The sequence below is a fragment of the Gymnoscopelus braueri genome (genome assembly GCF_963280865.1).
Source record: "Gymnoscopelus braueri genome assembly, chromosome: 2".
Taxonomy (NCBI): domain Eukaryota; kingdom Metazoa; phylum Chordata; class Actinopteri; order Myctophiformes; family Myctophidae; genus Gymnoscopelus; species Gymnoscopelus braueri.
This window is the reverse complement of record NC_137604.1, coordinates 41,190,187-41,212,044: the sequence shown is the minus strand read 5'-3', so window position 1 is coordinate 41,212,044 and position 21,858 is coordinate 41,190,187. Positions and strand designations below refer to the sequence as shown.

The window sequence follows — 21,858 nt, the reverse complement described above, 5'->3', positions numbered from 1 at the left end:
CACTACGCAGATGGCAATAATACTAATGGCATTAATCGTAACAAAGGTACAATTTATATAAAACAAACAAATTGTCAGTCTCATAGCATAATTGCCCAAGTAATTCTTTGGCCAAATGGACATTTCTGCATAACTCTACTCTCCTAACACTGCTGCTTCATTGTCCCTTATTGCCTATGTCCTCAGCCTATCAGAATGCTTTTTACATTCAAAAAATTACTTAGGCAATTATGCTATGAGGCTAACTTTTTGACTTAGGCAGAAATTATTTTGAATGTAACAAGCATTATGATAGGCTGAGAACATAATAGGCAATAAGGCAGGATGAATCAGCAGGTCAAGACTGATCTTCTCTGAGTGCTGGTTTCTCTTGGAGATAAACATGACTTAGGCAAAATCTGTGTGTTTGTTTTGTCTAAGTCAAAGTTTTTTTGTTGCATAAGTACATTTTTCATTTCTTCTGCCCTGAAAACATTCAAAATATGAGTTAGGCAATTATGCTATGAGGCTAACGAAATGTAAAAATCCTCTGATTGACATGGTTGGTTAGATTGGCATGGTGTATCCTGACTCACAGTAGATTCATGAGCTCGTTTAGAAACGTGCTGTTTAATCCCTGTCCGGTGATAATGATGTTAAAGTAGTTGATTGGCATTAGTTAGATGCAGTTTCTCCCTCTTTCTATTGATAACATTTTGTCTGTATTTACGGTAGTTTGTTGAAATAGTCATGCACATTTTTCCAGTGCACAGGCTACTGCAGGCCTTGTTGACGCTCGTTGAAGCTCTGGCTCCTAAAATGATCAATTATTTTGTGTGGGAAAATCCGTCAATGGATGAGCAGCGCTGCTTGCGAGTTTTGGGGGCGGAGCTTAGCGAAGGGTCAATTGTTGACCCTCCTGTTGGTAGATCAAGTAATTGAGAAAACAATCGAGAAACTATGCAGGCACGCGCACAAACACACACACACACACGCACCCACACAAACACACGGGCGCGCACACACTTACTTCCCGTCTACATACACATCCTCAGACACACACAAATTCAATTGCTCACACAGGCATATGCGGCTGCGTGTTCTGTGCACGTGTACCAATCAGTTCAGTGTAATTGATAAACCCCCCTCTGTTCTTGAACCTCGGGGCTTGAGGGACCCGGGTGGCAGCTGTTGAACGCTGTGCAATTGAAGCGTGTGTTTGGAGGTTCCAGGCTCGCACACCGCCGCTGGCAGCCACACAATAGAGCTATCTCTCTTCTCCTACGCCCCCCACTCCACCCTCCTCAGTGGAAGACACAGAGGCTATGGCCCGGAGAAATTGAAACGCTGGCTGTATTATAGGTGTGTGTGTGTGTGTGTGTGTGTGTGTGTGTGTGTGTGTGTGTGTGTGTGTGTGTGTGTGTGTGTGTGTGTGTGTGTGGTAGCAGTCTGAATAGGAGCAGGGGACAGAGAGCTGAGGACCGCAGTACAGAGACAAGCCTCAAGACAGACTCATTTAAGACCCTTGACCTGCTGGAGCGCTGTGTGTGTGTGTGTGTGTGTGTGTGTGTGTGTGTGTGTGTGTCTACGCACGTGTGTGCGTCAGTAGCTAGGTTTCCATTGACTTGTCTGACGGGTGTGTCGACATGAACAATCACATATATCACTTGTGAGAAAATACATCATCCTACTATATAAAAAAAACAGCTGGACATACTGGGGTCACACCTTAAAAAACAGACTTTTGTGATTACATTGAAGGACGTGGTTCGACGTTCTCTATCGCAGAATAACATATAGACAGCATATACTGTAGAGACACCCTTAACATTCAGAGAAGATATGTTTTTGTCCCAAGTAAACATATTCACATTGATAACTGAGTGCAAAATAGGGTGACCACCTCCAGACAGGTCCATTGAGGGACAGATTAACCCGTTTCGCGGGACATCGCGGGACGCATGCACGCGCGCGCAGCGCGCGTGCATGCGGACCACTCCCGCGCGCGCGCTTTGCGCGCGCGCGGGAGTTTCTTTTGCGGTTCTGGGCGGTTTGGGTTCGTTTTTTTCGCGGTTCTGGGCGGATTGGGTTCGTTTTTTTTTTAGTTTTTGGTTTCTTTACTTTGGTTTTAGGGTTAGGATTAGATATAAGAGGGTATTGCAAGTTAACTTCAAAATTTAATGAACTTTTTTTTTTTTTTATAAAATATTTTTTTTTTTTTTTTTTTTTTCCCATAACTTTGATTTTCGGGACATTGCCCTGCTTGTGCGGGACGCGGGACAGAGGGTCCAATTTCGGGACTGTCCCGCGAATTTCGGGACGGGTGGTCACCCTAGTGCAAAATGTGAGTGCAGAATCGTCTTTCTCAATGAAATCTAGGTCAACTGAAACCTAGCTGGTGATATGTAGTCAGTCAGTCTGGTCTATGTGGATGTACAATAGCAACCAAAATGTGGGTGGTTTGACATTCTCACACTCTAAGAATAAGATAGCTATAACGACAATGAATACAAGGTTTAGCATTGGGACAATGATAAAGGTCTAATACCCGAGTCAATGGCTATATATGTTAGTAATAGGGACAATAACAAAGGTCTACCTGAGTCAGTGTTCATATGGGCTATTAACATGTAATAAGGACATTATTAAAAGGTCTGATTACCTGGGTAACAGATGATATGGACAGTGATATAGGTCTAATACAGTGAGTGAGTAGTTATATGGGTTAGTAAAAGGTAATACGTAGGCACAGTAATAGTGAGGTCTATAATTACCTGAGTCAGTGGAGTAGACGCGGAAGCTCTTGTCCCAGAAACCACAGAGCAGGATGAAGCGGTTGTCGGCGGTGATGACGAAGCACTGCGAACTGATCTGGATGCTCTGGTCCAACAGATCTGAGATCTGACGCCTGTGACTGCCAACATTACTGGCTGGAGAGGAGAGGAGTCAGACATCACAATGGGAATAGTCAGAGATTCATTATCAGATGCAATTTTAAGATTCATTTGGCTATTCAAAAATAGCAGATATATACAAGCTCATAGCGCGGCAGGGGGGTCCCTGGAACAACATATTTTGAGATGGGGGTCCGCAGCCAAATACATATCATTTTGGGGGTCCTTGACATGGAAAAGTTGGAGCACCACTGATATAGCAACATACTGTTGGGATTTAGAAAACATTTTCAGATATGTATTTGGCCGTGGACCCCCAACTCAAAATGTATTTTATATATATTATATAAGTTCAAAGATTTGGACACATTTTCAAGATGTTTCAAAAATCAGTTATTTTTGAATAGCCAAAAAAAATCTATAATGACACAGATGCGTTCCCGGATTCAATGGAAAACATTGAAACATAATGAGATGAGATCAAATGTGAACAAAAGAGAGAAGAGACCAAAGGAGAGACCAGAGAAAAGAGGAGAGATGAACAAGGAGCATACGTTTTCCGAGGACACAGAGTAAGACAAGACGATACAGAGCACAGAATTGCAGAAGTCCAGAGACAATGGGGACCAGGCATACATTCAGTGTACGAGACATGACACATACACCAGTCATTCCCAACAGTAAACATCAGCATTGTTCAAAGAGTTCACACGAAACACTATCTGCATGGTCTATCAGCACATTCACCATTATGTATGGCCCCCCCTGTAAACACCTCTACACCGCACAGAACAGAGAAGATTTGTGAGAGAATACATAAAACATCCAGGAAGGTTAAGTGTACCGGGACTTCACATTTTCCATTAGGGTCTTAGAGTTTGAGTAATGATGGCGTGTGCGCGGCCTGCAAGGAATATGCACACTGCTACAGAACGCATACTGTAAATTCATCTCGCTCTCAGACGATTTATTTAACCCATTAAGACCGGGAACGCATCGGTGTCATTTTAAGATTTCTTTGGGCTATTAAAAAATAGCAGATATACAAGCTTAGCGCACAGAGTGCCGCGCTATGAGCTTGTAGATCAGATTTTTTTTTTTAATCGTGGATTTTTTTTGCAAATCTTTGAATATATATTTTTTTAAAGCGAAATGTTTTAACGCAAATCTTTGCTTCTGGGGATTCTACAAATGTCTTCTAAATCCTAATCCTGTGTTGCTTTAATATCAGTGGTTCTCAAACTTTTTTCATGTCAAGGACCCGCAAAATATGTATTTGGCCGCGGACCCCCATCTCAAAACATTCATCCAGGGACCCCCAGAAGCAAAGATTTGAGTAAAAAAAATCGCTTTGAAGGAATATATATTCGAAGATTTGCATACATTTTCAAGATTTTTCAAAAATAGCAGATCTACAAGCTTGTACTGTATATCTGTTATTTTTGAATAGCCAAAGAAATCTTCAAATGACACAGATGCGTTCCCGGATTGAATAGGTTAAAGGTTGGTTAGTGAGGAGGGAGCGAGGAACACAACATACATTCTCTTCTCCCTGATGTTTAATTTTCTGCATTGGGCTGCATTTTTTTGTAATCTCATTTTGTGGTTTCATTAGATTCCTTCATGTCGTGGTCTATGGTCAACCTGTTATTCAAGTTGTGACTTTATTTCAGTTTGAGTTTTTTGTATTACTTTACGTTAACTTGCACAAATGTACGTAGTCTTTCTGTTTTGTTTCTCGTAATCTCTTTATGTGCGTTATGTACAAATTTCTCCTCGGCCATTAGCTTTATCTCATCTCATCTCATGTTCTCATAGTTTATCTTCTCCTACCATATCATGTCTAATCTAATCTGAACCAGTTTGTGTATGTTTTATCACTGTGCAACGGCTTCAAACCACAATCCCGAGCTACGCGAAAGCCTTATCATTCATGTTGCAGTGAAACAGCATATCTAAGGTCAAGTATTTAAAACAACAGAGTACACCCCCTCAACCTCACGGATAGAAAACTATTTATTGACTCAAAGGTCTCTAGTTTGAGGGCAGGAAACTGGCACACCGGGCAGTGATTTCTCCGAGTTCCACGCATGTACACACCATCATTATGGTGAAGTTTAAAGACCTTAGTATAAAGTATAAAGGCTTAAGACCAGGATAAAATTCTATGCTCCTCACACGCGGGAGAACAGGAGATAAAGATGATCGACGATAGTTAGACTTTTATCATACCCAGATAGCTATTCAACCTAAGAAACATTAACCACCCTAAACTAAAGAGACCTGTTGAGATGCATAACCTGTATGGGTAAATTATTCAGTTAAGTTTAGTTAAACTAAGAGTGAATATTATGCAGTGCGGCCAGGCGTTCATAGATAGTTGAAGAGCAGGTGTTGGGACGCTCAGCCTGTAGGCATTCTGAGAAAGAGCAGCACGCTCGACAACGCCAATATTTCAACCCATTATCAACATTTCCTTTGGCCACGGCCGCCCCGACACTCAGCCACAATTTACTGTGTTTAGCTCAGAGTCCTCTTGGAATGCTAACAGTGTACATACATAACTGACACACAGCCTCCCTCCCTCCTACAAACTCACACGCTCACATGCACACACACACTTTTTTTTTTAATATAATGAATGCTTAGTTGTAATAAAATGTTAAGACAAAAACAGGTTGATATGAACATCTGAGGAAGGACTAAACAAACATTGCCCATGATAATAAAATATACATTTAAATTGAGCCGTATATATACACATTCTCACATACTCTTAAAACAAGCAGCGTTCCTTAACATTGCTCACTCATAACATGTCTCACATGCACGCGCACGAGAACAACAGTGCATGTTGTCTCTGGGTGGAGGAGGATAAAGATGAGTTCGTGAGAATGAGCCCTGGACATTTTCACCAGTCAAACGTTACTCGGGGGAGAAAAAAACAAAAAGGTTGCGTGTGTGGAACAGATCCTGAGAGATGAGAAGAACAAACACAAACGAAACAGAGAACTCTAAGACGAGAGAGAGAGAGAGAGAGAGAGAGAGAGAGAGAGAGAGAGATGGGGTGATGGGAAAAAAACATAATGAAGGATGTGAACTTGGGTGCCGAGCAAGGTAGAGAGAGAGAGAGAGAGAGAGAGAGAGAGTGTCATGGTAGCACACAGCTAGTCTCTCTCTCTCTCTCTCTCTCTCTCTCTCTCTCTCTCTTCCCCTGCTTCCATTGGAGCATCCTCCATGCATCACTCGGCGGCCCGCCGCTCCTCTCCTGCTCATCAACAAGTCGTGAGGGATGAGAGGCGGCCATATTGTCCTGACAGCCGCGAGTGGCGCATTCTCAATCACACATTATTACCACATTCATATTCATTGCTGCTGACACGCGCCCCTCTGCCCCCCGCAAATTAAACCACAGAGAGGAGAGGAGGGGAGGTGAGGGGGAGATGGACAGCGTTGAGGAAGGGCGGGGGGGGGGGGGGGGATTCTTTGTGCGTGTACGTGCGTGCGTGCGTACTGGGGAGGCGGTTGTGTGTTAATGTGTTTGTGTGTTTGCTGCTAGAGAGTTGTGTGTGTGTGGTGTGTGTGTGTGTGTGTGTGTGTGTGTGTGTGTGCGTGTGTGTGTGTGTGTGTGTGTGTGTGTGTGTGTGTGTTGGGGGGGGGTGGCTGATGATGAAATGCTTGCCCAGGCCACAGCTCATTGCATTCCAATTTGCATGCAAATGGTTCAGTGTGAGAGCAGAGACTATATCATGAGGAGAGGAGAGGGAAAAGCAAGGTGAGGGAAGGAGAGGAAAAGAAGGAAACGGGAGGAGGAGGAGAGAGGAGATAAAAGGAGAATAGGAGGGCAGACACTGAAAAGCAGCGGTGATGTACTGTCCAGGGACACACTGCTGTGAGATGCCATCAATTGCGATGGACACACACTCATACACAGTACAGTTCTGCATGAGAGTCGCAGCATGAATAAATAATCTTGCAAGGGTGCGTGAGCCTGTATACAAAATGCATTAAAATACACGCCCACACACATACAAGCATACCTATCAGAGGATCGATTTCCACTGGAAGTTGGTACTGCTGGTCCTGCACTGTTGAGCTTTGATGACCTGATAGAGAGAGAGAGCGAGAGCGAGAGCGAGAGAGAGAGAGAGAGAGAGAGAGGGGAGAGAGAGCATTAGTGTTTCATTGACGTGGCCTTGTAAAGTAGCTGTTGGCTCTCACTTCACTATGAGACACTAAAAATTATGACCGCACAGTCAAAATGTCACTTCCATATTCTCCTCCCCTGAATAAAAAACCTTTAATTTAATAACTGCAAATCACAATACAAAGTGATAGCTGACAGTTACTCACAGTCAGATCACAATTAAATAAATCAAATTAAAATGCAGCCCCTAAACGCCCCTCTTCATTTTAACTTAAGATGTTTCATTGCCAAGAATGAACAGGGCAATAGGCATAGAGACTTTTCCTTGTATTTACAGCTCATTATTACCAATCAACATTGTGGGTCAGTTCCTTCACTTCAGAAAATATAGATTCAAAGATGCAGCTTCTTTTCATTTGGAATTTGCCGCTGGCCATACCGTGATTCTGATTTCACGTCTTTGTTCTCTGCTCAGCATTGAATTACGAAAGCCCTGACACAATCAATACATCCCATCGACGCCATTAGTCCAGTTCACTTGGCCCGTCAGTGTCAGCAATATGAAACTAGGATAGGTGAAATTTCTCCTGCACTGATGAGCGTGCGCTCTCATAAACTCAGAGGTATCGTGTTCAGTGGGATGGACGTTGACTGAACGCGTCTGGCTGAAGTGAGAGGCTGATGTATGGAGGTGGACATGAAACTAAACGCTAACCGCTCAACGTGTCAAACGTGATCCTCCTCTCTGGGAGAGACAGTCAACCATCTCCCAAATCAAAGTCCATCCGTCCCTCCTATTGAGACGAGACGGGTCAATCCTACCACTCAGAGGGGTAAAGAGAGAGAGAGAGGCAAAGGGGACGATAATGAAGTATGATAGACACCTGAGAGGGTATTTAAAATTATGGCTTGTCTTTTGGCGGCTGCAAACATACTGTCTGTCAGAAGTCAAGCTGTGACACTAATGGACACTAAAGTACAAAATATTATCCGCACACCATCATGCTGCCACTGTGTGTTTACTGAAATGAACAATGTTTTGACCTATGCAGTCTTGCACTTTTGGATTTTAAGCTTCTATCCGGCACCCGTTGAAATTGACTTGGATGTGTGCATTATCCTTAGGCTGAACTAATAGACAAAGACATGCATAATTCTGTACATACTAACTAGACTCTACTCTAACCAGTTAAGCCCAGACCTCTGATGTGTTTAAGATTCTCAAAAATTAAGTCGAGTCCCACACCCTGCAAAACTGCCTTGATGTTTCGACCATATGGCCTTCATGTGAACAAAAGGTTTATTTATAGAAGTAAGAAAGCAATAGACAGCACGCCGAAGTCCTTCTGGTACTTTTAATTCACAAGCGCATGGACATAAGAAGGACTTGCTGGCTATTGCTTTCTTACTGTGAATCTTCGTGAGCTGTGCACCCGGCAAACTGCATTACTGTATATACAGACTTAGAGTGCTCGTTTTTGTTTTCTACTGTGATTATTTATAGAAGTAACCTCAATATAAATGATACTAATCAGCAGATTTGTAGTGTTGAGAGTCAACTTTATGCAGTGCACAAATTTGGATATGCATATTCTACTACTTTTTTTTTACACCTCCACACACACACATTCCTTTCTCACCTGCCAATCCATGCCACTTGTTGACAGCAAACAGTCGGTTGGCGGTGACGGTGATGATGGCGGGCGAGGTCAGACCGGGCTGAGTGTTTGAGGATACGTGAGTCACGGGGGAGTTGGACGGGAACTTCAGAACCATGATGACATCCTGCTGCATCTGCTCCGTGAACATCAGAGGAGTCTGCAGGAGAAGATACTGTTCAACACAGGGATGGACGGACGGAGCGATGGAGTACGGAGAGATGGATGGATGGACGGGAACGGAGAAGACACAGCCAGGGATGCAGGGAGGGGAAGGAAGAGGAGGAGAAAAGGCAATATAGCAAGCAACAGAAGAACAACGGGAGACAATAGAGAGGAGAAAAAAACAATATGGAGGGGGAGAGTAAATTAGAGGAAGAGGAGAAATGAAATGAGGAATGGTATGATGACGATAAATAGAGACAAAGGAAGCGCAGAGGAGAAGATCAAGGAGAGAGGACAGCAGCAGTGGGTAGACAGCAAATAAAAAAAGACATGGCATGAAAGGAGAGAGAGAAGAGTGAGAAGAGAGATAGACAGTTAGGAAGCAGCAGTGAGGGGCTCAGTCTGGCTCAGAGGAGAGGAGGAACCCCAGGTGTCATTGTCCTGGCGCTGAACCAAGCGAAGAAGAGGGGAGAATGATCTTCCTCATCATATCTAACTGCCCAGTGCCCACCCGTTCAATTTGACTCCTAAAGTTCTCTTTTATTTAAGGTGGTGTAATTGTTTGTGTTAAATTGCTCTATATACCCATAATAATCATAGAGTGTTTGTTCAGTAACAGGAGTCTCATCTCTCCAGCTCTTTAGTAAACAGAAATGTATTTTAAAGGTCACGATACCAATTCCAATCAGGACAGAGATACAGATACAGCATACAGGGTAAACAAGTGAAATCGGAAGTGATGAAACAAAAAACCTCAGCAGACAAAATTGGATTTGTAACACTATATTATTGAACCTGATGAAGAGGTTCTCTCTCCTGACTGGATAAAATTGGTGACCCAGCTGAAAAAGTATTTTCTGTTTATTAAAGAGAAGGAGCGATGGAGAGACTACCTGAACAAAATACTCTATAGCAATGATTACTATCGGAGTATAGAACTTTTACATGTTTGTTTTAAACAAAACAAAGATAACATAGTGCAAGTAACATTCAATGGGTTGATTCTAAAGGACAGGGAAAACTGTTGCACCCTTCCTTGTCCTTTGTTCACGGTTGACTGCAGGTGCGGTTGTCTCAAAAACAAATATTATACGAATATATAAATATTAACGAAAACTCCTTAGACAGAGACTTAAGAAAAAGCAACATTTCTTACGTATCTGTCTAAGGAGTTTTCCTTAATATTTATGCATCGAGCGAGTCTTTTTCTGCCCGTTTTCCTTGATTCTAAAGGACTCATATTGTCATAATAGTACAAGCCTACAATGATCCACCTAAAACTCCCTATGTATCAGGGAGCCATTTTCCGCAGTGTGTGCAGCGAAGAGAATGGAAGATCTGTGTTTAACATGGTGAACATAGGGGGGTCCCTGAGTGTCTGACAGCTAACCAGACACTCTGACAATATCATTACCACCAGCACAGGCACATGCCAACCTGCTGACAACACACTGTCATGAGGAGGGGATGGAGGGAGGGATGGATGGAAAGTACAGAGGAGAGAAGGTTTACGAGAGAACATGGTATGCTGAGAGGACGTTTATGTGAGAGAGGCTCTGTCTGTGTGTGTGTGTGTGTGTGTGTGTGTGTGTGTGTGTGTGTGTGTGTGTGTGTGTGTGTGTGTGTGTGTGTGTGTGTGTGTGTGTGTCTAGGACCAAACACTTGAAATCTCAGTGAATAATGTTGTTTGAATACTGTATGAGTTGGAGCAGGAATGCATAGGCAGGCATTTGATACAAGGCTGCCCTGGATTCAAATTGTTTCAATAATGACTCTGTGTGTGTGTGTGTGTGTGTGTGTGTGTGTGTGTGTGTGTGTGTGTGTGTGTGTGTGTGTGTGTGTGTGTGTGTGTGTGTGTGTATACAGTATGTGCGCATTTATGTGTCTAGGCATGTGTGTGTGTGTGTGTGTGTGTGTGTGTGTGTGTGTGTGTGTGTGTGTGTGTGTGTGTGTGTGTGTGTGTGTGTGTGTGTGTGTGTGTGTGTACAGTAAGTAAGCGTGCATAGGGAGGTGGTCTCCGGCCAGCTGTCAGCAACGCAGGGACACCACTCTAATAGGGTCTCTAGGGGCCACACTCTCTCTCTCTCTCACACACACACACACACACACACACACACACACACACACACACAGGTCCTCAGGTGGACAGTTTGGCATCATGCCCATATTTCCAATACTACACTTTTCCTTCTGTCACATCCATCCACAACTACACACGCACGCAAACACACACACACATGCGTAGGAAACAGTCACATAAATGTATAAACACATGTACAATATACATACACACACTGACTGTATGCACAGCAATAGACACACATACATACACCATTATGGACATGAATGGACACACACACACACACACACACACACACACACACACACACACACACACACACACACACACACACACACACACACACACACACACACACACACACACACACACACACACACACACACACACACACACACACACACACACACACACTTTCTCTCTCTACTCTTTCCCACACACCTCTATAATGATGAGAGAGGAGATGGGTCCAGAATCGGGAGCTAAATTTCCCAGGGTCAGATGGAGGAGACAGATAGAGAGGGAGGGGGGGGGCCGGGGCAGCGCAATGGGGTGTAAAACCCAGGAGCACATGGACATTAGGCAGGAATGTCAGACAACTGACATCATCACAACCCAATAAAATGCATCATTAAAAGGGAACCACATTTCATTTAGATGTTGATGCTTATCATAGTCTATAGCAGTGGTTCTCAAAGTTTTTCATGTCAAGGACCCCCAAAATGATATTTGTATTTGGCCGCAGACCCCCATCTCAAAATATTTTGTTCCAGGGAACCCCCCCAGAAGATTTGAGTTACAAATGTTTTAAAAAAATAGCAGATATACAAGCTCATAGCACGGCACCGAGTGCCGTGCTATGAGCTTGTAGCTTGTATTAAAATGACAGAGATGTGTTCCCGGATTGAATTGGTTAAAAAGGGAAACACATTTCATTTCGATGTTGATGCTTATAGCAGTGATTGGGGCCCACTGGGGTGTTCGTGGCCCACCCATCTGACCACTTAACACGGCAGCCGATTTTCGGAAGTGGGCCCTGACCCAGAAAAGGTTGAGAACCACTGGTCTATAGAAACAACAACATTTATGATAACGCCCATGTTGACAGAGAAAATTCCCCTTTCTGTCCGTTTTCCCGTTTCCTACGATTCCCATGGTGCACTTTATGGGCAAAGCATTGGCGTGTCCATCCAGTCTATGGTCACACCAACCATTACATCAATCTGATTGTAAACACAGTGAAGGAGGACAGTGTCATCATGGCTACTGAGGGCAGCAGCTAAAATACAGTAAGTAAGGGCTGTACTTTGTAGACCTTTAGTAATCCTATGGGGGAAATTCAGTTTCAGCTTCACCCAGGTGGAGGTGCTTGGGGGAGGCCGTTAGGGGTTGAAGTGCCTTGCTCAGGGACACTTTGACATGTACACTGGGCAGTCCAGGAGGCCAACCAGTGACCTTCGGATTACCAGACGGCATCTTTACCCACTCAGCTCCGGCAAGCAGTTTTCATATTCACAGAGTTAAGTTAGAGATAATCTATACTACTATAAAATGAACAAAACCGTCAGTACATCCGTCCTCCATTTGCAGGGTTTGGACTAGTGTTGAAACTATAGCGGCGATTCCCCTATAAGACAGTCCAGAGGAGGACATGGGAAAAAGGAGTGTGTGTGTGTGTGTGTGTGTGTGTGTGTGTGTGTGTGTGTGTGTGTGTGTGTGTGTGTGTGTGTGTGTGTGTGTGTGTGTGTGTGTGTGTGTGTGTGTGTGTATACAGTATGTGCGCATTTATGTGTCTAGGCATGTGTGTGTGTGTGTGTGTGTTGCTTGTACTAACCACTTGCATGGCGGAGCTCCTAGGGGGGTGTGGTTCTATGAGCAGCTGGTTGGGAGTCTGTCCAAAACTCCGTATTTGAGCCTCCACAGCCTGGACAGACAGAAAGGCACAATACACAGACAGACAGAGACAGACAGACACTTATTAGTATTACATTAGGATACATATCCTGGTGTCATGGTGATCCAGTCGCTTGGTGTCTTAAAAGGTTAAACAATCAGAAAAATAATAGGACATTTATTTTAAAATCAGTCCAGTGCATTCCATTCTGGCCTACTCTAATTAAACAAAAACAATCGAACACAGAATAGACCTGGGGCACATACAGTAGGAATGGATGCATGTGAACACACACACACATACCTACACACAAACACAGAATCATCAAATACCCGCACAGACATCCTTGTCAGACAGTCAGGCAGACACACAGCACTGTACCCCCCAGTACCAGCACACACACAGGGGCTGGGAGCCAGGCTAGGCAGGGTTTGTGGCTGTTAGCTGGTGTTAATGAAGAGGTATAGGACCATAAATGTCAGAGCAGACGCCGGCCTACAGGCCTCTGGACAGCATCACACCGCTCACTGTCAGGGCTATAGGTACTGGATGGAAGACACACACACACACACGCACGCGTACACACACACACACACACACACACACACACACACACACACACACACACACACACACACACACACACACACACACACACACACACACACACACACACACACACACACACACACACACACACACACCTTTGCAGGGCACCATAGCCCTTTGTACATGTACACCCATATATTTTGTGTGTTGAGAGTGAAAGGTCATGACTAGGGTTTAGATCTCACATCATGGGGTTAATAGGATTCAGAACTCAACCACAAGGTCATGACGACCTTCTTTGGATGACTGAAATCCGATTTAGCATAGCGGTGGAGTTGCAACTTCTATCTAGTGGAGTTGAAAAGGCAATAACATTCTAGAAGGAATAGTACTACTCACTTTATTTCTAAATGACACACTTGTGCTCAGTGATGTCACCTGATCAATGCAAAAAGTTACATTTTTGTCAAGCATTTTGTCAGAGTCGGTGCAAATAATAATGATGATAATAATGTCCATAACTGTTGCTTTTCAATAAATGGAAAAAATAACCTATGTTCCAATGGATCCAACGTAGTTATTATTTAGTCAATAATTTAGTTAAAAGCTTGTTAATACTTTTTAGCTATGACGGGGGCAGGACAATGACAGGTGAACTGTACACAGACCAGCTACATTTGAGGAACGTCTTTGAATTGCTGGAATTTGAACAGAAACACTTTTTAAGTTCATTGTGGTTTGTAGTGTGGGAAAAGTTCAGCTATTAAACAGTGTGTAGTAAGGAGACCGGAGAGAGATACTATAAATATGATATAGGTGGAGCTCTATGACTGAGGGGGAATAACAACAAAGTTAATGTTAATGTGACAGAGCATAAAATGTGCTGTGAATGCTGTAAGCCTGTGTGTGTGTGTGTGCGTGTGCGTGTGCGTGTGCATGCGTGCGTGCGTGCGTGCGTGCGTGCGTGCGTGCGTGCGTGTGTGTGCGCGTGCGCACATGCGTTTGTCTGTGCACGTGGAGGTGTAACACCACTTAGATTATAGATAGACTGGGAGAAAAAAACTGTTGTGACAGACTGTAAAGTGTGTTGGCGCATGTTCTGTAATACATGTGTGGGAGTGACAGTGTGTGTGTGTGTGTGTGTGTGTGTGTGTGTGTGTGTGTGTGTGGGTGTCTGTATGCGGGTGCACTTGTGTTTGTGTGCGTGTCTGTATGCGGGTGCACTTGTGTGCGTGTGAGAGCGTGTGTATGTGTGTGTAGGCTGGGCTGGGTTGTGTGAGCCCAGCTTGGCCAGGCCTGTGAGAATGAGCTCATGGCTGAGGCCTGCAGATGGTATTTCCATGAGAAAAAGGTTCTAAAGACAGTCTGCTTATCCACATTGTCTGAAACTAACCAGAAACCAGAGAGAGAGAGAGAGAGAGAGAGAGAGAGAGAGACTAGAAAGAGAGAGACTAGAAAGAGAGAGAGAGGAGAGAAGAGGGAAAGAGAGAGACGGGGTGAGAAGGATGGTGCAGAGAGACATGGATAGAGAGAACAAGAGAGAAGATGAGAGGAACTGTGGGAAGCAGGGCAATCAAGAGAGAGAGAGGGTGCATAAAAGGAAAGAGCATCATATTAAAAAGCCATCAGGTCGATTTCTCACCTCCTTTCTCTTTAAGAGTCTATTAACCACTTGAACTCTAGCATCCCTATTCTGAGGGCGGAAAAAGCAGATCTACAAGCTCACGCACCAGGGCGCGTTGTGAGCTTGTAGATCTGCTAAAAAGAGAGATTTGGTGTAGAGGGAAAAAATAACACACCAAGTACAGAGCCAACTCAGATACGTTCTTACTAATTATAGAGGGTTTACAGACATTAAGAGTGTGGGAAACATTAAGATTAAGAAACATTAAGATATACTGTATGATTCTATTCATACCAGTGAAGAAACAGATCTTTAATGTTTCCCATCTTCCTGCTACCCCCCCCTCACACCCTCTCTCTCTCTCTCTAATCTATCCTCTCTCTTTAGGTTGTGCCCATGGTACGCCCAGTCTCTCCTGGTTCTCTTTCTCTCTTCTTCCTCCTCCTCTTCCATTACTTTGATCCAACTCTCTGTCAGCATGAGCAGAACAATAGGCTCAGGTCTTCCTTTATTTAATGTGGTGTAAAGCCTGCTCTGGCCCTATTAGAGCCAGTCTATTACAAACATATGACAGCGGACTGAGAGGATGAGTCAGACACAATATGGAAAACTACAAGTAGAAACGGACCAGGGTGCAGATATTGGCCTCTAGTTTTAGGATAGCATAACTCAGCAGTACCCGAAAGTCCGTAAAACAATCCCAAGCGGGCCACAAATGAAATATCCTGTCAGTGCAGAGATTCCCAAGTACTGAGTGGAAGCCATTACCGTGGATGTGGCGTCCGTCATGTGTTTGAGTTGGCAATATTCCACTGACAATGGTAAGTTTGACTAATGACACGACTTACGTACAAACCCATCAATTGCACTGCCGATACATGGTGCGCTGCAATGACTGTGTGGTGCTGTATTATGTTGTGTTTAGCTTTAGCAGATTCTGAACAAAACAACATTGTGTTGTATTGCATGTTATATTGTGTGTGAATAAAATGTCACTGTAAGTATGATGTTGTGTGAAGTATGATGGCTGTTTCTTTGAAATAATTATTATATAAACAAAATGTGTGTGTATGTGTTGGACCTGGTTTAAGGAGGTTGTTATGCGTTCGCCCCTGTGTGTGTGTGTGTGTGTGTGTGTGTGTGTGTGTGTGTGTGTGTGTGTGTGTGTGTGTGTGTGTGTGTGTGTGTGTGTGTGTGTGTGTGTGTGTGCGCGCGCGTCTGTAGCTAATATCGCATACTAGGTCGGTCAGCATCATATTTCTTCTATACACTGACTGCAAGCCAAGGACCTCAATTCTCAAATGTTTTCTACTATGTCAATTTAAATATATATATATATTTTTTTTTTTTGAAAGAAGACTTTTACAGCGTTTAGACTTAGAGTGCCAACGCTCTGTACAGCTTGCACCAAAACTAATATAGACTAACCCGTTGAGACCGGGAACCCCTATAACGTAACTATACCTTTCAATCCGGGAACCCCTTTTGGGGTAGTTGTTGCTATGTACAGTACAGTATAGGAACATCTTTTTTTTTTTTTTTTTTTTATAAATATTTGAAGTTTTTCAGAAAACTTAGGTCAGGATTTAGAAGGCGTTTTTAGAATTGGTCTCAGGTCTAAATGCTTAAACACCGTCTTAAATTCGCTGCTCCATGAGCATGCTGGATTGTAAAACAACATGCTATTTGGATATCCAGGAGGAACACAAAGTAGAGATAATATACAACTGGTAATCACATATTCTTGTGATTACTTGTTCATGGTTGTAGATAGAAATTAAACTGCATATTGTAATTATTAGGATATGCCTTCTGGTGGAAAGTTGCGCTCTACTGAGCGCACCTTTTTGGAACACCAGCTCCTCAGGCAGTGGCCCATTTCACACAACATATTTTTCAAAGGTCAATAAGACCATTTATAATTGCATATTATAAGGAATCTTTGCAAGTGGCAAATGCAGCAATCAGACTAAATGGTAGGGAGAATGATATACCAACTGTCACCAAAAACTAGAAAAAAGAAATCAATGAAACCTGCTGAAAACAGTGCTCCGATTTGAGCAATCACAGCACAAGAACCATTTTTAAACAAGAACCTGATCATTACAATGGTCCTCTAGCATCCACACGCAGATCCCCATGCCGTCCAGCAATGCGTGACCACGTTGTCAGTGCAACACACAAGGTCAAAGGGACTCGCTCCTACTCTGCCTATGGGAGCATTTGCTTAGGCTAATGCAGAGACGAGGTCCCCCCTCCCATTACCAAAGTCGCTGAACCTGTATTCATTAAATTCTACCCTGCTTGACATTTATTAGGCTGTGGAAACGCTTGTAGAAGTGGGTGCGTCTAGGTCAGGGTGTCCTATCCCTATATGCCAATGTAATGCTCAGGTGATTATGTGAGGTGGGGGGCCCTTCTACAAGGCCAATCTGTTTTGGGGGTGCTGGCCCGTGACTGATGAAGCCTCTCTATATTCTGTACATTTAAATGACTGAAGGTCCTCGGTCCTGACGCACACCCAGGCCAGCTCGCTGATTTACTCAAGACACTCAACAAGATGGCCCCGGCGTGTAAAACATCCCGCTTTCATGCAAATCCACGCACAACAACGGTGGGTCTCCTTGACTGAATAGAATAAATTAGGACAGCGTTTTAGTACAGATAACAACAGAGCAGAACATTGTGTGATTGTGTGCTTGCTTTTATCCAAAGCACCTTACGATGGGAGCGTTTTTAAAAAAAGGGGCCTGCCATCTAGATCTAGAACATGTTTTGTCTGTATGTAAATATGTATCTCTGTATGTACGTACATCCATAAGGATCTCTGCCCACCATAAAATAGACCAATCGCAGTGCAGCTCACACTGCTACGTGCATGTGCAGCGCAATGTACACAGCTCGGTTTATGCTGCTATGACAATCACAGCTCAGCAAACAATAAGCACACAAAGCTTTCATTAACACATCATTGGTGATGGTCAATCTGTTGGCCATCACCAATATTTGAAAGCTATGACCTGTTTCCTTGTTCTTTCTTCTATCTCAAATTGTTCTTCCCTTTGTTGAAAACTACAACAAAAAATTACATCTGTAAACCTTGTGATGTGACAATAAAGTTGAAGCTGAAGTGTAGCCATTGGAGGAAAGCAATTACTACAATAATCCCCCTTACTTAAAATTGCCAAATGGGAGAGCGGGCTGGCCGGCCGGCGGGCAGACCACGGCCACGTCACACTGACTCATAACGATAAACAAACTCGATACGCCCATATATACAGTAGGCAGGACCATGGCCACGTCGATATGACTCGGACATAACCATAAACAAACCCAGAGCCACAAACCCAGAGCCACAGATCCGACCGCTATGCCCATATGTGGTCATGTGCATGTGGGGCCGACCGACTTAAAACTCGGCGCGTGCATCCGCAAGGACTCAAGGTACTGCGGTGCCCGCAGTCGAGTAGTTTGGATATGCGGTTGTCCAGAACCGCCGATCCAACCGATATGCCCATATATGGCCATGCCAATGTATGGGCATATACTGATGACATCAGGGAACTCCATATATGGGCATAAAGGGGCACGGGTAGACAGACAGTGAGATCTCCATTTATGGGCACAAAAGGGACAAAGACAGACAGGTACAATGGGTACTCTGACAAAGCCACTATGACTCAGACATATAGGTCATATCAGGCAGTGCGACGTAGGTGTGAGGGCCGCATAGTGGACCTCTAGTACTGAATACATCTTTTGAATGGGCATTTTAAGATACTAGAGGTTCGGACTCCATCTATTATCATTTACATGTAGGGGGATTTAAGCCAGTTAGCCAGATACAGATAACTGATAATTAATTCAACATTAAAACCTTTATTAGTTTTGTTGACAACACCATGCTCTACCCAGTGAGCTACACAGGAAATGAAACCTCTATGCCTGGCAGAGTTAGTGCCATGCTCTAACCACAGAGCTACAGGCAGGGTGGGTGGGAAGTTCCAGGTTCACCATGTGTTGTTGGGATCCCTACACGACTAGTCTGTCCAAGACACACCTGAGTATAACGTAACAGTACAATGGTCACCATGTGACTGTAGTCGTTGGGAATCAAACTCTAACAGAGTTTACATGTTGTACCTGTTGAACTCCTCACAGGGAAACGAATGAAAATATTTCGGACGGCGTAATTGTCAGAGGGAAAAGGAAGACGCAGGGGCCCGGCGTTGGAGAGTGCAACTGTGGTTGCATGTCGGGGCCTGGTTCATTCGCGTGGGTATATTTTCCTGTCTTCTGCCGAATTACGCAGAGCCTGGACAATTCAGACGGAGCCCTGTGTATCGTCGCTGCCGGGTGACGGCTGTGGGATTTTCCGTAATCAAATGTGAAAGAAGGGGGGAAACCCTGCAGGACGAAGACGAGGAGGAGGCGAGCGGCACGGAGGAGGGCGTGTTTCTTTTTCGCGCGAGCCAAGAGCCAATGCAGATGTGCAGGCATGCCATGCACAAGTGCACACGAGCATGCGCAGACGGGCATTCTGCACACATGCACGTCGTGCGCACACACACACAGGGGCTTGACTCACGGCAGAAGCAGGACAGGAAGTAATCATGGTCTACAAAAACACAGCAGTGGTCTCCCCGGTGTTCTCTAATCTGCCCTTAGATATTCCAAACACTACCCCAACACACACACACACACACACACACACACACACACACACACACACACACACACACACACACACACACACACACACACACACACACACACACACACACAGTCTATATGCATGTGTACAGAGATACACACAATGTATATTTACAGTACAATCACATACATGCAACATACATGTATACTGTATGTACAAACAAATCCATGTATCATGGTCTATGCAAATCTTGTGTGGTGCACAGCCTGTGCCTGTGTGTGTGTGTGTGTGTGTGTGTGTGTGTGTGTGTGTGTGTGTGTGTGTGTGTGTGTGTGTGTCCTCTCCTACAGCTGCCAAGTAGGGGCTGGCAGGAACATAGAACCAGCTGCCCCTCAACCGCCATCCCCTACTTTTCCCAACACACACACACACACACACACACACACACACACACACACACACACACACACACATCCCCCTGACAGTACACAGCCTCGGCCCTGTCCAGACCACAGGCCCTGGCTGAAACAGTTGTCACTCAGTACGGCTGAACTCTGGGGACAACAGACAGACTGGCCCCCCTCCCTAACACTGCACACACCCATATAAATATAGTGGTAAACACAATACACAGTTACTAAAACGTATTTTATTGTGAAAACACGCACATGCCACACGCACTCTCCCCCATTCACACACTTCCCTCGCCACACGCAGGCGAGGCCCCTGGCCCTGACAGGGCCCAGGTCTGGTACCCCCGTTTCCGTCTGACTCCGCAGACAGACCCGTTTCCTTCCGCACAAGCACAACGCAGGAGAAAGAGAGAGAGAGAGAGAGGAGAGTTCCCCATGCAGCGCTAACTCTGCCTGCCCTGGGTTTATTTAACTAATTACACCGCTCAGACAGACAGCTGATTGCACTCACACAGCCCCAGCATGAGACGTAGAGCAGTGGTTCTCCAACATTTTTTATGTCAAGGACCTCCAAAAATGGATATGTATTTGGCCACAGAAACTCCCATTTGAAAAAGGTGTGGTGCCAAGGAACCCCCATATGGCAAGATTCATCAATATGTGACATGGAAAAGTTGGAGCACCATGTGGAGAAAACATGTTTAGATATGTATTTGGCCGCAGAGCCCCATCTTAAAATATGTTGTTCCATGGACACCCCAGAAGCAAAGAATTTTGCTTTAAAAATATATAAATTCAAAAGGTTTGCAAAAGCGTTCACGATTTAAAAGAAAATTGCAGATCTACAAGCTCATAGCGCAGCACTCGGTGCTGTGCTCTCTGAGCTTGTATATCTGCTATTTTTGAATAGCCAAAGAAATCTAAAATGACACAGATGCTTTCACGGTCTTAATGGGTTAAATAACGTGATATGGGCACTGCTAGAAAGGTTTACAGCCCAACCATAGGCTATAGGGTCTGGAACTCCAGGGCCACATTTCTGACACTATCATTCAGTTATTCAGCTTAATGGGAACAGTGGAAGTGACTTCTGTTATTTCCATTACTTCTTTTTTTTTCTCGGTTATGAAACTGCCATTGTCCCTGGTGTTTTTATATATAGATCATGGACTCTCTTATTATTCATACATATATATATATATGGTCACTGTGCACACTGAAGAGCGGCCCTCCTTCATGCATGCACGGTCTGTGTGCTTATTACAGCCAGTGAGCCAGGGAGATGGGGTAGGTGGTGCTATTATAATGCACCTCAAATCACATGCAGCGCACCCTGATGGCACCCCCCTGTGCCGAGAGAGGATTTATCAATCGCATGGCTGTCGGAGCGGCTCAGAGGAAATAGGGGAGTGTCAGAGATCCAATTTGGTGCTCTGTGTGTGTGTGTGTGTGTGTGTGTGTGTGTGTGTGTGTGTGTGTGTGTGTGTGTGTGTGTGTGTGTGTGTGTGTGTGTGTGAGTGTGTGTGTGTGTGTGTGTGTGTGTGTGTGTTAAGTGGGAGACTGGGGTAATGGTCCTGGGGTGTGGAAATGACCACTGCACCTTAGTAATGAATCTGCATGTGCGTGTTTGAGAGTGTGTGTGTTTGCGTGTGTGTGCGTGTGTGTGTGTGTGTGTGTGTGTGTGTGTGTGTGTGTGTGTGTGTGTACAGCACTCCCATGCATGCGTGTATGTGCACGTCGTAGCTAAAGGCCAAAGCACATCTGGATGGGAATTAGGGTGAATGAGGTGATAAATCAAGGC

The 21,858-nt window shown here is 44.4% G+C and overlaps 1 protein-coding gene across 3 annotated transcripts in view; it reads right to left on the bottom strand.

Moving 5' to 3' along the window:
- Positions 1 to 21,858, bottom strand: part of lrba (LPS-responsive vesicle trafficking, beach and anchor containing) — a 301,696-nt gene that overhangs the window by 18,105 nt on the left and 261,733 nt on the right. For all 3 annotated transcript variants that reach the window (XM_080449815.1, XM_080449816.1, XM_080449817.1), the window contains exons 48-51: positions 12,758 to 12,847; positions 8,661 to 8,838; positions 6,914 to 6,979; positions 2,754 to 2,909 (exon numbers count right to left, since the gene is read on the bottom strand). In XM_080449815.1, the coding sequence (XP_080305941.1) occupies positions 2,754 to 2,909; positions 6,914 to 6,979; positions 8,661 to 8,838; positions 12,758 to 12,847 (490 nt within the window). The remainder of the gene's footprint in view (positions 1 to 2,753; positions 2,910 to 6,913; positions 6,980 to 8,660; positions 8,839 to 12,757; positions 12,848 to 21,858) is intronic.